General features: G+C 46.6%; 2 protein-coding genes across 2 annotated transcripts in view; one reads left to right on the top strand and one right to left on the bottom strand.

Annotated features, from left to right (window-relative positions):
* Atp6v0a4 (ATPase H+ transporting V0 subunit a4) overlaps window positions 1–17144 on the top strand; it is an 82467-nt gene that overhangs the window by 4359 nt on the left and 60964 nt on the right.
* Tmem213 (transmembrane protein 213) lies at window positions 6710–12781 on the bottom strand. Its single transcript, NM_001399337.1, is given in 3 exon segments — window positions 6710–6994; window positions 7898–7966; window positions 12587–12781. Coding segments are annotated over 3 exon segments (384 nt in total). The 5' UTR covers window positions 12732–12781; the 3' UTR covers window positions 6710–6824.

Here is a 17144-nt window from a genome sequence, read left to right as displayed (position 1 = left end):
AATAAGATAGTCAATCTACAAAACCAATGTTTTTTTTTAACATTTTCTTTGTTTTGTTTATGTAGGGGGTGTTTTTTGTTTCGTTGGTTGTCTTATTTTGAGATAGTTTCTCTGTGTAGTCCTGACTCCTGGAACTAGCTTTGTAGACAAGGTTGACCTTAAACTCAGGCATTTGTCTGCTTCTGCCTCCTGAGGGCTTGAATTAAAGGTGTGTGCCACCACTGCCCACCACTGGTGGTAACTGTTTTACTTTTTCTGACCCAAAGTCCACATTAGCATTAGTGAAGGAAATAAAAGCTAACTTAGGGGCTGAAGAGCACTGACTGCTCTTCCAGAGGTCCTGAGTTCAAATCCCAGCAACCACATGGTGACTCACAACCATCTGTAATGGGATCCGATGCCCTCTTCTGGTGCACCTGAAGACAACTACAGTGTACTTATATATAATAAATAGATAAGTCTTTAAAAATAAAAAAGCTAACTTAATTACACTAAAGATTCTAGTAAATGTTAAATGGAGGACGTCTAGTGGTTAAGAGCACTGAGCACACTTGCAGAGGGCTTAGGTTCCATTCCATTCCTGGCTCTCATATGGAGGCCCACAATTGCCCATAAATCCAGTTTCTGGGGGTCTGGTACTTTGTTTGACCTCTGTGGGGAGGAAGCTCACGTGGTGCACATTCATATATGAAGACAAAACTCATGCACATAAAAATGAAAAAACTTAAAGCGAGAGCTAGGACGGTGACTCGGGCAAAGCGCTTGCTGCGTTTGGACTCCTCACACCCGTGTAACAACCCAGCTGTGTGGTACACATCTGTGATCCCTGCCTGGCAAGGCAGAAGCAAGAGGGTCCCAGAGGCTTATTGGCTGGTCATTCTAGCCAGTGAGTGAGCTCTGGTTCAACGACTGTCTCAAAGAATAAGGAGCAATAGAGAAAAAAAAATCAACCTCTGGCTTGCAGTGACGTGCAAGCACACACAAAAGCTAACCATGTTAATGCTAAGAATGGCGTATGGTTGGGACCGACGAGGACATTCGACCTTCAAGCTGACCTTACACTAAGCTATCCTTATCAAAAAAAGGGGGGAAGGGGGGAGAAGGAGGAAGAGGGGAAGAGGAGGAGGAAGAGAGGGAGAGGAGGAAGAAGATGGAGGAGGAGGGAAGGAAGGAAGAAGGTGGTGGTGGCAGACAGCAAATGATGGCGACCTCTGACCTTCACATGTACATGTGCATACATGTGCACACCACACTAGCAAGTACATGTGTGTGACCTTCCAGGTGTCTTGTCTGCAGCCCTCCAGGTGAAACAGGCGTTCCACCCTGAGCCTCACTGCATTCCACATGCCCAACGAGCGAGCCTAAAGTGTCTGTCACACAGGGAACTTAATAAACGCTCAGCAAGTGCGTTCCTGGGAGCGCCGGATTTCTGCACAATCTAGTGACTTTTTAATGTGTCCTCAGTGTACACGGTGACGGGTTTCACCATATATACTTCTTTTCAAAACAGGGGCTCCTGTGTAGCCCTGGCTGTTTTGGAACTCACTATATAGACCAGGCTAGCCTGGGACTCACAGAAATCCACCTCTCTCTGCCCCTTGGGTGCTGAGCTGAAGGTGTGTGACACCATACGTGGTTACAACGGGATATCATGGGCCTTACTCTGTCACTCCCATTGCCCCGTCTTGTCCCCTCTCCAATCCTGCTGGTTGGTTTCCCTCCTCTTTCCGTTAGTCCCCTCCTCTACTTTCATGTCTTCTGCTTTCTCTGGTTTATGAACATTCCCACCATCCCATTTATCTTCCCTCTAGCACACAATTAAACCCCCTTTTCTACGGCTCCTGTAAAATTTGCAATATATATTTGTAACTAATCCAATTGCACTAGCAGAGAACACTATGCTTCTCCGTGGACAGTATGACAATATTTAAAAAAAAGATTTGTTTTTATTTTATTTATATGAGTGTTTAGCCAGCAGGCATTTCTGTGTACTACCTGCCTTCAGTGCCCATGGAGGCCAGAAGGTGTTGGATCCCTTGAACTGGAGTTGTGAGCTGCATGTGAGTGCTGAGGGTTGACCTGAGTCCTCTGGAAGGGCACCTCACATACACACACCCACACTGTCATGGAGGGTTCCTTGGTGCTGCCCAAGGCTACTATGCACCTTATGTGGATAGGTTGTTAACCCTAATGCTTTGTATCTGAAGACTTTTATTTCCCTCAGCATCAAAGATACAACTTACAGAGAGATAAAATTGAGCACTGTGACTTTTTGTTAGGATGATTTCATAATAATCATTTATTATGAGGTCTGAGGATGTGGCTTAGTTGGTAGGATGCTTGCCTACTGTGCACCAAGTCTTGGGTTTGATTCCCTAGCACCCTATAAAACTCCACATGGTGGTACATTCCTGTAATCCCAGCACTGGGGGCAGGAGGACCGGAAGCTCATTCTCAACTCTGCAGTGAATGAGGCCAGCTTGAAATAACGGGAGCCTGTCTCAAAAAAAATAAGATGTGTGATTTTCTACATCTTAATGACAGATCAGATAATAAAGCTTAGAGTAGGAGTCCCCAGCATCCGTTTGGCATTGGCCACATCTGAGCACTGCCTATGCTTGCTATTCCTATGTCCAATAAAGACAATTGGAGATTCCAATAAAGACAAGAACATACAAAGATAAACAAGTTGAGTGGGTGGCACTGTTAGAAGACTTTTAAAATAAATTGTTAAAATGTATCACAGAGTACTATGTACTAATGAAACAAGCACCAATGATAAGTGTTTAAAGAATATACCAGAAGAATCACCACCACTGATGATGCAGCTAGAGTTCAGAACCTTTGCAACTTAAGTAACTTCACCTTAATGTAATTGATGGCTGATTCTTTTTTTGTTTGTTTGTTTGTTTGTTTGTTTGTTTTGTTTTTTGGAGCTGGGGACCAAACCCAGGGCCTTGTGCTTGCTAGGCAAGCGCTCTACCACTGAGCTAAATCCCCAACCCCTTGCTGGCTGATTCTTGAAAGGAATCCTGGGGACTTTGTGAGGAAGTAGCCCAGAAAATGATTGAACATTAACTTACTCTTTGATATTTGGGTTCCTCTTCCTAAAATGTAACATTTTCTATAATAGCAAATTACTCGAGGCAACTTGTTTTTTCTAGAGTATCTCCATGAGTTTTGTTTGTTTTGCTTTTATGCCTTTAAATTATTTTCCTCATATTGATTTTTGAGAGAGGGTTTCTCTTTGTGTCCTGCCTGTCTTAGAACTCACTTTGTAGACCAGGCTGGCCTCAAACTCAGAGATCCATCAGCCTCTGTCTCCTCAGTTGCTGGGATTAAAGGCATGCACCAGCACCACCTGGCAAATTATTTTTTTCTGTTAGATCAGAAATTGGCCCTTCGTGAGGGGTATGTTTACTATACATAAGGCTTTTAAAATTATTGTTTAAATATATTGTTGCATATATCCCTAAATATTGCTACATATATTCCTAATACAATCTGTTCAGTTTGGAAAACGTTACTTGTATGTAGAGGTTTTCAGAGCTGACCGTTTGGTATTGAACACCGAATCTGGGAGCTCATCCCTGGGGAAGACCATTTCTCCAGCCTTCACCATTCCTTAGTTGCCTGCAGTTCCTCTTCAGGCCTGAGACCTGGCCTTTCCCCCTTCCACAATAGCATGTCTGTTGGTGCCAGTCAGGCAGTACACTTCTTGGGTGTAGCTTCCCTGACATTTCTAGGAGACATGATCTCACAGCCAACTTCCTGTTCCTCTGGTTCTCAGTTTTCCCACACCTCTATTCTGCAATCCTTGAGCCAAAAGTATGGAGTGTTCATGAATGTCTGCTGCCCTCACACGAGCGCTGTGCTAGTCTTCTCTGTATTGTCCCAGTTTTAGTGTACGTCCTGGGGAAGTGAGCACCTAGTGCAGATAAGTTTTAAGAGGCATTTTAGAATTATTTGCTGGTTACCAAATAGAGACAAGTTATAAATCATGAGCTATATGGCATTATGTGGGGGGCTGGGGGGGGGGGAACAGGACCCAATGACCCCTAATACTACTCTTAGTTCATTCCGTGACTCACTATATTGTCCCTGGAGTCAAAAGAACCCCTAGGATGAAAGGGTCCATTTTAATTTGCACAGTCGTTAATTGTCCTTTTAAAAAGGGATGGTCTGTCCTGTGGGGCCAGCATGGTGACAGGGTTGGAGTAGCTGGTCACACTGCATACCTTTCTTACATCCCCAATCTTTCTAATTTGTCCCGTCTATATGAGTTACTGAAATTTTCTTTTTTCATTTTCTCTTTGGTAACTTGCCTGTATGTGCACCACGAGTCAGAAGAGGGTGTCAGATGCTCTGGAACTGGAGTTTCAGATGATTGTGAGTCACCGTGTGGGTGCTGGGAACCGAACCTGGGTCCCCTGGAAGAACAGCCAGTGCTCTTAACTATCGAGCCACTATTTCAGTAACTCCATATGAGTTCCTTTTGCTGTGACCTGACAAAGGACTTAAGAGTAAGTTATTTTGCTTTGACACTTTGAAGGTACAACTGTCCTGGGAAAGAATTCATGGGAACGGGGTTTGAGGCAGCTGGTTACACTGTATCCTCAGTGGGGAAGGGGAGGATCTTCAGTTCCAAGCAGGCACATGCATCAAGCGGAAGTGTGAGGCAGATGGTCACACTGTAGCACTGTATCCATAGCAGAGAAGGGGGAGGGGAAGAAAGAAATAGTCCTCAGCTCCAGGCACCCACGTGGAGGCTCACAACCATCTAAAGCTGTAGGTAAAACACTCATCAACATATAAATTCCAAACCGACCCAGTCAGCTCTCATCATCTCCTTGAGTTTCATGGAATCCCAAAGATGTCTGTTAAAAACTATCTGTCTATATGGCATTAAATGTCCAGCAAAGCACTTGTGAGTAAAAGATGTCCGTGTTGCCTCCCCCTCTTCTCATGGATAGGTGCTGATTTTCTTCTCCACAAATGTTTCCCATTGTGCCCATTGTGGCCCTGCTGACCACCCACATCTCCCAGTCCCCTTCCCAGGGCTCTTTCTACAGAATTGCCCTTGGAAATTTAGGGAGCGAGAGATGTGCTTGTTCCTCTTCATCCAGAGCCTAGTGGCTTCTATCCAGAGATAGGTGGGAAAGCTACCTCTAGGGATGTCTTGGAGATGCTGGGAGGTTCTGTTTGTCTCCCCGGAGACAGAGCTCTTACAGTGATTCATCGAGTCTGGGAAATTGACTTCAAGATGTTCAAAGAAGGGGTTGGGGATTTAGCTCAGTGGTAGAGCGCTTGCCTAGGAAGCGCAAGGCCCTGGGTTCGTTCGGTCCCCAGCTCCGAAAAAAAGAACCAAAAAAAAAAAAAAAAAAAAAAGATGTTCAAAGAAATTTAAAAACTATTAGAAATCTCTTCCTGCCTGGCATATGTATTCCGGTGTCTTCTAATATTCAGAGTGGTCTGACACACCCAGCAGGAGGCCAGGTGTCACTGCTTTGGATATACATATCCATATTGTTCAGCGTTGGCCCCTGAGTCTAGGGTTTCTTTTCCCACTTCAAAACCAGCATCTGCCCCAAGGGTCAGTCCTGGTGGTCTTATTCTAGGAAAGTCTACCCCAGAATTGTCCTTTCAATCACATCTCCCCACCCCTACATGACCTCAACAGGACAGAGCACTGGGTGCTCCTGTGCGTATATGCAGGCCTGTGTGCTGGTGCATACCCATAACCCCAGAGCTATGGAGGTGGAGGCAGGAGGATGAGACACTCAAGGCTAGCATGGGCCACAGGAGACACAGTTCTCAGTTACATGTTAAGTTCAAGGCCAGCCTGGATTACAGGAGATTTCTCTCTCACAAACTGACAAAAATCAAAACATAGCAGCAGATGGATACAGGCTGCTCGGAAAGAACAGGTGAGCCTCTGTCCTCCACCTCCCACACAGCAGCCCAGACTGTTGGAGGATCTCTCTGAGACCCAGCGTTAAACCTTGGTTGGGCCTCGTTCTTACATGCTCAGCTTAGAAAATTGATACCTAAAGTAATCTGCTGTATTTCTCTTCACATCGGCTTGAAATACTTAATCTCCCATCTTTTAAAAACAAGTCCTTGAGGCTGGAAAGACGACTCAGGAGTTAAGAGCACTCGTTGTTCTTTCAGAGGAGATTCAATCCAAGCACTTAGATGGCGGCTCACAACCATCTGTAACTCCAGTTCCTGTGTCTGACACCCTCTGAGAGCACCACGGGCATATGCTCACAAACTCCAGCAAGCACACACACATACACAGGAAAATAAATGATTAAAATAGGCGGACTGATAGGGAAGATGGAGTGCTGGGGAGGAATTGAACTTGTGAAGAAGGCAGGATGGCTTTGCCCTTGACTAAAGTAGGAGGAGCCAACGTCCTGCTTTTCAAATCTGTCCATTAAAAGACGGCCTTAGGTTTCGTGTGCACCCTGAAGAAAGCTTGGGGTAGATGGGGAGTGTCACTGTAGGGACTCTGGTGGATGACGGCCATTCATGCAGACACACAGGTCCTTGGGACAGCTCTGACCTCACCTTCTTCCTTCTGGAACAGTGGCTGAAGTGGGTGTGCAGCCACAAGGGGACGCTGGAGGGCAAAGTGCATGTGTGGCTTATACAGGGGCCTGAGTTCGGTCCACAGCACCAAATCCACAATAAAGGAGCCAGAGACTTCAAGGAACACATGACTTTAAAGTGACAGAAGCCCGGCTTCTAGAAGCATCCCCCGCCCCTTCCCGCTATCCACATATGGTAGAAATAGCCATCCTTGGGAGCCAAAGCTCTGCTCATGCTGCCAGGTCTTTGGGCTCCTCTGGAGTTAACTTCATCAGTTTGTCCACGCACAGCAGGATGAGGGTGAGGAACCAGAAACTCCAGCCAACCGCCGCAGCGATCCAGCCATACTCGTCCACAGAAGCTCGGCAACACAGGGAGGCTAGTGGGCAGAAGTCGACATCTGACAGGGGAGAGCAGGAACAGGACTGTAAGACACCAGCCACGCCTGCTCCCTCTCAAGTTAGAACGAGAACACAGGAAGCAACTGACGTTTACAAGCACTTGCCACTTGTTAAGCATATCCTAAATCCTTACATGTTTGCTACTTCACACAGTCAAGCTAACAAACAGGGAAGTTATTACCACTGCTTTGGTGCTAGGTACTGAACCTGGGGCACTGAATGAGGATATGACCTACACTCCAGCCCTTTGCTGGTTCAGCTATTATCCCCACTTCATGTAAGGAATCCCAAACTGAAGAAGACCAAGATCACAGTACGGCAGAGGCAGAGCCCACATTCAAGCCTGTAGATTTCGAAGTCGTGCTCTTGGCCTCTTAGGTAGTTATTATTGCTCCCTCTCCGGCTCTAAGTGCACAGACGTAAGTGCAGTTGGCCATTTGATGAGGACGGGATAATGGGGGGGATCAGAGTTAAGATGAAGCAAAACCTTTCGTTGACTGGACACATGTGGTGGAGATTCCTGTGCTTTCTGATCATCCTGCTCTTGGAAACATGCCAAGAGGATGACTAGAGATAGGGGAAGAGTCCACAAGCCAGCTCCTGCTTTGGGCCGAGGTTGGAGAAGCTATTTTCAATGGGCTTTTCACCCCCAAAACACTACATTTCCCCTTTGGCTACTGGTCATTAGACCCACCTGTGCAAAAGAGCATGAGACTAAATTTTGATCAAAGCCAAGCTAGCTTTGTGAACAGTGCTGGGACATTCCCCCTCCTCCACTGTCCAGGAAGACCAGACTGTCAGTGAGCCACCTGACACGGATTAGTGGACAGAGAAGGGCCCAAGTTTCTTTCCTAGATCCAGGGATGGCTCAAAGATCTGGGCAGTTGACAGGGGAAACTTACTAGCACACTGCTCGAGGGTCCCGGGGTCTGGGTGGTGTGTACTCAGGGTTGAGTTGCCGCTGCTGGCTTCTGCAGGGAAAGGCAAGTTGTGTCAATGAGTCCTGGCAGAGGGTTAGAATTATTTCATGCATGAGTACTGAGTAATGGCAGTGGCCTAGGGGTCCCAGGGAAGACTACACTAAAGCTTGTGAGGGATACATTGAACTCATCTCACTCATCAGCTGGGCCCCAACTCAACAGTGGGGCTGTTTATGGAGACAGACAAAGAAGTAACACGGGCTAAATGAGGGTACACAGAGTCCTGATGGGGGGGGGCGCAGGGAGAAGGAGAGGAGAGGGGAGGGGAGGGGAGGGGAGGGGAGGGAAGAAGAGGAGAGGAGAGGAGAGGAGAGGACAGGACAGGACAGGACAGGACAGGACAGGAGAGGGGAGGAGAGGAGAGGAGAGGAGAGGAGGTAGGTTGATCCAACACTTGGGAATCAGAGGCAGGTAGATCTCTGTGCATTCCCAGGCCAGCCTGTCTGTAGGAGACTGTGTCTCAAAAACAAAAACAAAACAGAGAGGGGGAGGAGGAGGAGGAGGAGGAGGAGGAGGAGGAGGAGGAGGAGGAGGAGGAGGAGGAGGAGGAGGAGCAGGAGGAGGAGGAGGAGGAAGAAGAGGAGGAGGAGGCACCACCAACTTAGGGCTTAGAGGAAGAGCCATTCAAGGTCACAGTGAGCCAGAGACCAACTGTAACCCCAGGAGGGAGAGCCCAAACCTGCCCACACCTTGCCCTAGACACCCAACCTGCAGAATGGTGATCAAGCACCTTTCTGTCAAAGACCTCCAGTCTGTGGTGTTTGTTTTACAAGCCCGAATGAAAGATTATGCTCACCTTTCTTCAAACTTATAAAGTAACAGAGTTTGTCTTGTTTTTAATTTTTAAATTGTTGTACAAAATAATAGGTTTCATCAGGACATTCAAATATGAAGATCATATGCTCTGCACATAGTCTTCCTCCTGACTATGCTCCCTCTGCCGTCTGACAGGTCCCTTCCTCTTTCCAAGTAATCCCTGTGCTGTTTAGTACTTGCCAACTTGACATAAAGAGTCACTTGGGGAAGGGAACCCCAACTGAGGAACTGCCTCAATCAGATACCTGTAGGCATGATTGCAGAGGCATTTTCTTGATTAAAGATTGATGTGGGAGGTTTATTTTTAAGATTTATTTATTTATTTTATGTACTTGAGTCTCTGTCTTCAGTCACACCAGAAGAGGGCATCGGATCCCATTACAGATGGTTGTGAGCCACCATGAGGTTGCTGGGGATTTGAACTCAGGACCTATGGAAGAGCAGTCAGTGCTCTTAAGCACTGAACCACGTCCTCCATTCAGATATGGGAGGATTTGAAGATTGAGTGTAGGAGGGGCAAGTCCCTGTGGCTGGTACTGTTCCTAAAGAGGTGGTCCTGGTTTGTATAAGAAAGCAAGCTTCGTGCTCCTCCATGGCCTCTGCTTCAATTCCTCCCTCCAGGTTCCTGCCTTGGTGTCCTTTCACAGTCCTTGTCCTCTTAAAGTTACCTTGGATCAATGTTTTATCACTGTAAATTGAGGAGCAAACTAGAACAGCCCCTCCCATGATCATTAATGGCCGTATAATCTCCTACATTTGTCTGGACTCCTCATAGGATACAGAACTGTGAAATAGGCTTCCAGGGTTTGGCTCATTCCGCTCTATGTGACTTCTCATTCCATTCATTTTCCTGAAAAAATGACACAATTTTATTCCTTATGTCTTAGTATAGTTCATGCCCCTGTACCATATGTCTTATATCCGCTCATCGGTTGATGGACATCCAGACTGGTTCCACTTCTCCCCTACTATAAACAGTGCAGCAATAAGCATGACTGTGCCAGCTGTCCCTGTGCTGAGCTGACCCAGGTAAAAATCCCATTTTCGTCCTTATTCAAAGACACTTCGCTTCTTTTAAAAACAGAAATGCTTTTCAGGGGAGCATGGTGGCATGCATATGCCTTAATTCCAGCACTTGGCAGGGAGAGGCTGAGGGGTCTCTTGAGTTTGTGGCCAGCCTGATCTACACCCCAGGTTCTAGGCCAGCCAAGGCTACGTAGGGAGACCCTGTCTCAAAAGAAGAAAACCTAACCAAACCAAATAAGCTCCTCGGTGACCAAGACCCACTGCACAGGCTGCTTCCTGCACATATGGCTATAGGATGGCTATTCCAGTGTTAACTGAACCAAGCACAGAACAATCTAGAATGTCTCTTTCACAGCAGATTCAGTTTCTTTCCAACATGTGAACAAAACAAAACCGTTGAAATCTGATCTTGATTCTTCATCTCTGTGGGTTGTGATGTGTCACACGGGTACAAGGTCATCAACAAAAAGCACATCTCAGGTGAGCAAATCCACTGCTTAGAAAAGCTGGTGCTTGGAACTGTCTGCGGATTGACAAGCCAGGACAGGAAGATGAAAAGACAGACAAGCAAGCACTTTAGAAGGAATTGTAAAAGTTCTGTCAAGAGTGTGTGGAGCAGCGCTTGGTTGTGGAGACAGACACTGAGATTTAGGGAGAAAAGCTGTGTCCCTGTGTCTTTTGGCGGAGGGTGGCAAGACCCACGATGCTGAGGACATCAGTTCCTTGACACTGTGGCTATTCACGGTGATTTTCTTAAAAATGAACTTAGGTTGAACAGTTACGCTGGTCATATCTGAAGTGTGTTCAGGTAGCTGGCGGCCACCTTACTGGAATTGCAGTTCAACCGGACACATTTACCAGGGAAGAAAATCCTATCCACACAAATCCCAATCTGGGGGCAGGGGGAGGGGGGATTAAAACCAAGGGGGTTTTTGTTTGTTTGCTCATTTGTCCTTTTAAAGACAGGATCTCCTGTGTCTGAGGCTATCTTTGCGGAGAATGATTATGAACCCTTGATTCTCCTGCCTCTACCTTCCAAGTACTAAGGTGACAGGCATGCACCACCTTGCAGTGGGGTGGGGGTGGGGGTGGCGGTGTGGGGGGGGTTCATGTGATGCTGCACATTAAGCCCAGGGCTTTCACATGCTAGACAAGCACCCCCATCCCCACCCCAGTGAGCTGTGCCCGAGCCCAAGAGACTGACTTTTGAAGAGCCTTTCTGGAAATTATATTGCTGTCTGCTTGAAAATGGAAAGGAGGGCCTAGAGCTCTTAATGCCCCACTGCCTGTGGGTCAGCTTGTCCTTCAGAGGTGTTGTTTACACCGAGCAGGCTAATTGAGGAAGAAAGTTGTTGCTTAACCACAGCCACAAACCTGCTGCCTCCCAGTCCCGAGTCCCTCCATCCTGCCTAAAATATGCGAGTAACCTTGATACAATCTGACTTCTGTTGTAAATTATTCACATAGCTTAGAGCTGAGCCCTGTTTTGGAGAAACTGATTCCTGAACATCAGAAATTCCCTTCAAAACCAAATCATGCCCTCAGCCTTGATCTGGTCTCTCCACCTAGGGTGGGAGTATTCTCAGGACAGAGTAAACGAATGGGGAAAATTTATTGAGATGCCAGTATTAGGCTGAATCCTATGAGGTTGCCATTTTTAGAGGTCAGGACCCATTCCTCACTGGCAGCTTTATACTTGAATGTCACCCGTTGGTGTTCTAAGAACCATCCAGGGACTGGTGGACTAGGGGTACCCAAAAGGCTCTGTCATGGCAAACAGAAGAAAAACAACAACCATAAAAACTAGGGCCCTTATCTGTGGTTGATAAACTGAGAGTGACCATAGCTGCTGCCGTTTACTGTGCCCTTGTTTTGTTGTAAATGATTTACAAGCTGTTACCCATTTCCTCTTTACAAATAAATCACAAACCACCGTTGTTACCCCAATGTTATAAAATAGGAGTCTGGGGCACAGAGAGGTAAAGTAACTTGCTCAAGATCACACAGCTAGTAAGCAGGATGAGGAGAAAGGAGTCCAATTTCTCTAGCTCTGAAGGATCCCAAGGGCCTCCTGGCTGTTCCAAGAGGAGAGACTCAGGATGACAGAATATTGAGAAGGGTGTGTCAGGACTGGGGTCAACGGGGGAAGCTTGAGGCAAGGTCAGAGCCAGAAGCAGGAAAGAGGAAGCCAGACCCCTAGACGCTCTGGTGTAGAGCCCAGCTAAGGAAGCCAGGCCTCTTCAGATGTGAGAAAAGAAACCTGAATGGGAGACTGCTTCTGATGCCTGCCCTGAGGAGGCTCGGGGTGGGGGTGGGGTTAGAGAGCCGCCTAGGGTAGCTTTTCAGTTTCAAATTGGCTGAGGCAGTCTGGGTTGGAAGGCACCTCGGCTGGAAGGTGACGGCTCGTCCTGAGGGAGCCTTGGCAGAGCCATTGGGAATAGCAGGGGCGCGGTACCCCTTTCTACCAGTTTGGTCCTCTGACGAATGAGATGCCAGCAAATTGGCAAATTTGTTCGTTGTGTTTTGTTTTGTGGCAAGGGTCTACAGGGGTGATTGCTGCTGTCCTAGCAAGGGAATTGACTGCAAGGAACCCAAGACATCCCCAGCTAACTCCCACCCCCACTCTGTGCCTAATCCTCCAGGGGAGCGACTTCTGTTTCCTCTTTCCTCTGTGCTGGACCAACCCTGGTCAAGGAATCCTCCCTCCCCTTCCCCCAGTCCTGCCCTCCCCCTTCCAAGGTGGCCAAGACTAAAGCTCAAAACTATTACCTGTACCGCAGCACAAGTAGAAGGAGGTGAGGACCAGGCTGAAGAGCAGGGCGGCCTGCGGGGCAGAGGTGAGGTACCCAGGGCTGCGGAGGAAGACACCTGTCTGGGCCATGTTGCTGCAGAGGTGCTCTGGGGTGGGGAACATGTGTCCTGAGTGTGCTGTGTTTGAGGTGACTCCTGTCCTGCAGGAACTGGGAATCTGTTCAGTGTTTGGGGGTAAAGAAAGAAGGTGGAGCCAAGGAAAATGCCTGCCACACCTGCTCTGCCTCTGGAACTGTGGCTGGGGAAGGGAAGGAGGGGCAACCTTGGCCCTCCCTCCCTCCCTGAGACAAGAGTTCTCCTTGAGGAAAAGGGAAGGTGATTCCCTGCTGGTTCCGTGGATCTGGACGTGCTGTTGATTCACCTGCAGGTGTAGTGTAGGGTCTCTAAATCAATTACTTATTGAGTTCAGTAATTCTCTATTACTTATTGCTCACCAACTGTGTGCACTGAACTATGCTATAGCCTGCAAACACCCAGAGTGTTGGCATTACAGAAACCCAAGACCCTGAGCAACCTGGGGAATGTCTGAATGATAAGGACGTTGGGCATCAACAGCAAGAGGCCAGCCACCCCTGCTGATGAGACACCTTAGGGAGGCCTTGAGGTCTGACAGGTGAAGGGGAGAAAGGCACAGAAGTAGGAAACTCAAAGGTCACAAGGTGGTGTTTGGAAGCCCACTGTGATCTTGACGTAGATAAATTTGGTCCCGCTCTGGGTGGGAGTGGTAGGCCTGGAGAGCCAGGCTGACTATGTGTCCGGGCACTGACTGGGGAATTTGAACCTGCATCAGGAGGCAAGCCGGGAGGCTGTGTGAAGGTTCTGAACTGAGTAGTGGCAAACCGTGATTGCTGCTTTCAGCCTAAATGTTTGACTGACAGTGTTCTTACTGAAGTGTCCTTACCTAAGGCAGTACATTCCAAGGACTCAAGTGGATGCTTGAAGCCATGAATATCACTGGAATACACACGTACTTTCCTAGAAATACGTGCCTATGGTAACGTTTAATTTGTAGTTGTAATAAGAGATTACTAACACAGCTAATAATTAAGCAGCAATTATAACAATATATTATGTACCATTTAAAACTTAGGAATGCCTGGTTGTGGTAGTGGTGGTGGGAATGCACGTCTTTGATCTCAGCATGCCTGAAACAGAGGTGGATATTGCCAGTTTGAGGGCAGCCTGGTTTATAGAGCAAGTTCCAGGGCAGCCAGGGATACAAAAAGAACTCAAAAAAAAAAAAAAAAATCAAAATAATAGGGGCTGGAGGGATGGCCTAGTGGTTACTCATTGCTCTTCCAGAGGACTTGGATTCAATCCCCAGCACACACTTTGCAGCTCACAACCGTTTGTAACTCCAGTTCCAGGATCTGACACAATACACAGGAAATAAAATTAAATAAATTTTTTAAAAAAGGAGTCTTGTTTATAAAAAACAATAATAATAATAACTTAGGAATTGCTTCTGGAATTTTCCATTTAATTTGATCAGCATTTAATTGAGGACAAGTAACTGAAAGCAGAGAAGAGGGAGCTGACATCGGTGTCTTCCACATTCAACCTTGAGGAGGAAAGACACCCAAGAGCCTAGCATTTGAGACTTTGATGAGGTAACAGACATGGTTTCTGTCCTTGAGAAGAACACACTCCATCAGAGAGACCAAGCAAGGAAGAATTTGGATGAATATGGAAAGACAGTAATGGAGAGAGAGAGAGACGAGGGAATGATTAAATCAGAGACGGGCAGGGGAGAGAGACGAGGGAATGATTAAATCAGAGACGGGCAGGGGCGGGGCTTACAGAGAAAGTGACATCCAAAAGAAGCAGGGGAGGGGCTTAGAGAGGAAGTGACGTCTGGCTGGGTGTTGAAGTTTGAGTTTGCAGATGGAAGTTGATGGGTTCTTAGGGTAGCCGGCTTAGCTCTGAAGTGGGAGAACTTTTACACTGTGTCCTTATACACAGCCCAATAAGAAAGGAATGGATGCAGTCTAGCTCACTCAACGCTCTATAGAAGATCATGTCTCACTCCCGTCATGCTAGGAATTAAGAGATAAGAGCAGGAAGATCGAGCCTGGGCCAGCCTGGGCTACATGAGCTGCTCCCCACCCAAGCCCATAAGCCTCAACAACCACAAAAAGTAAAATGGAAAAGAAAAGTTCAATGGACAGACATGTGCAGTGGCCCATACATAGGTCTTGCCTTAGGTTTTTCCAAAGGAATAAATTAATAGTAGCCATGAGTTGGGGGAATTGGGTAGACATGCTTCAAGCAGTTTAATTTTAGGTCTTTCCGAGAAAGGTCCAGGGCAAGCCAACCACTATTTGGACCTTCACTTGTGTCCAAGTAGCAACACTGTGTGCCAAGCCTTTGGTTGGGGATAAGGGGATTGAGAGAGCATTTCATGATGGGGATGGGGTATTTGATCTGGCACTTCAAAGGTGTGTAGCTCACCAGGCACAAGGAAACTGATAGGCACAGGGTCTCCAGGCATTAGTATATCCCGTTGTCTAGATACTGATGAGTACACTGTTCAGCCTACAGTTCATCTGGATGGACTAAGAACAGATTGTAAGTGGTCCTGAATACAAGACCAAGGAAACGGGGCTTTGTTTTATGATTGGGAAGCCATCTCTTTGCACAAATACTCCAGACTAGGTTTAAACCAGAGCTACATGCAGGGAAATCTCATCACAGGCTTATTGCAGGTTCACCAGACTCTGCAATAAGAAGTTGGGCTGAGGGTGGAGAAGGGGGCTACAGAACTGAGAGGCATTGGGAGGCCAGATCCACAGCTGGGAGGGGTGCAGATCCCTGCACTTCGGTCCCTTAAAGCCATTCTGGTCAGCTTTCCCAGTCCCAGGAGCCCAGCCCATTTCTAGATTCTTCAGGGAATCCTAGAAATGGCATCCATAAAAGAGAAACAGGCTCTATGGTAACTATGGAGTGGATGCCCCAGTACAGCCCTGCTTCTTATTGGCTGGATGGCCCCAGGCAAATCATTTAATGCTTCGTAGCCTCAGTTTCCTTATGGGAAAACGGTAGGATGGCATCTGTCCTCAGACTTCTCAGGATGACTTAATGAAGTAATCCATGAAAAAGCACACAGTACAGGGCAGACAGGTGCTCAGAACGCAACGCTAAGCCCCATTTTACTAGAAAGTCACTGTCAATAAGAACCATCCGAGAAATGAGAGAAAGGCAATAGGGGACAGTAATGCCATTTATCTATTGGTTTATTTACAGGCTGCCTCGATCCACAAAGGATTGGAGGAGGCTTATTGACAATCAATTGAGTGAGATAAAGTAATTTTGAAATAACAAATAAAGCAAAAAGAATCCTAGGGCAGGGAGTAGAAGATGGGCCGGGGAGCTATTTAAGGCACAAAATACCACACATGTTTCCCGAACTTTGTGGCGTCAGCGTGAAGAAGGCTGCTGGGTAACTTGGTCGCACACACCGATCCAGGAGCTGGGCGTGGCAGCAGAATCTTGCAGCCGCATCTTCTGGGTACAAAAATGACGGGGATCAATAAAAAGACATAGATTAACAAACTGGATACGCAACGAGGACCCTGCATTCTGCTGCCTACAGGAAACACACCTCAGAGACAAAGACAGACATTACCTCAGAGTGAAAGGCTGGAAAACAATTTTCCAAGCAAATGGTCAGAAGAAGCAAGCTGGAGTAGCCATTCTAATATCAAATAAAATCAATTTTCAACTAAAAGTCATCAAAAAAGATAAGGAAGGACACTTCATATTCATCAAAGGAAAAATCCACCAAGATGAAGTCTCAATCCTAAATATCTATGCCCCAAATACAAGGGCACCTACATATGTAAAAGAAACCTTACTAAAGCTCAAAACACACATTGCACCTCACACAATAATAGTGGGAGATTTCAACACCCCACTCTCATCAATGGACAGATCATGGAAACAGAAATTAAACAGAGATGTAGACAGACTAAGAGAAGTCATGAGCCAAATGGACTTAACAGATATTTATAGAACATTCTATCCTAAAGCAAAAGGATATACCTTCTTCTCAGCTCCTCATGGTACTTTCTCCAAAATTGACCATATAATTGGTCAAAAAACGGGCCTCAACAGGTACAGAAAGATAGAAATAATCCCATGCGTGCTATCGGACCACCACGGCCTAAAACTGGTCTTCAATAACAATAAGGGAAGAATGCCCACATATACGTGGAAATTGAACAATGCTCTACTCAATGATAACCTGGTCAAGGAAGAAATAAAGAAAGAAATTAAAAACTTTTTAGAATTTAATGAAAATGAAGGTACAACATACCCAAACTTATGGGACACAATGAAAGCTGTGCTAAGAGGAAAACTCATAGCGCTGAGTGCCTGCAGAAAGAAACAGGAAAGAGCATATGTCAGCAGCTTGACAGCACACCTAAAAGCTCTAGAACGAAAAGAAGCAAATACACCCAGGAGGAGTAGAAGGCAGGAAATAATCAAACTCAGAGCTGAAATCAACCAAGTAGAA

Source organism: Rattus norvegicus, chromosome 4 (assembly GCF_021556685.1).
Source record: "Rattus norvegicus strain SHRSP/BbbUtx chromosome 4, alternate assembly SHRSP_T2T, whole genome shotgun sequence".
Taxonomy (NCBI): Eukaryota; Metazoa; Chordata; class Mammalia; order Rodentia; family Muridae; genus Rattus; species Rattus norvegicus.
Note: the sequence above shows the minus strand (reverse complement) of the source record. Positions and strands in the feature narration are given on the sequence as shown.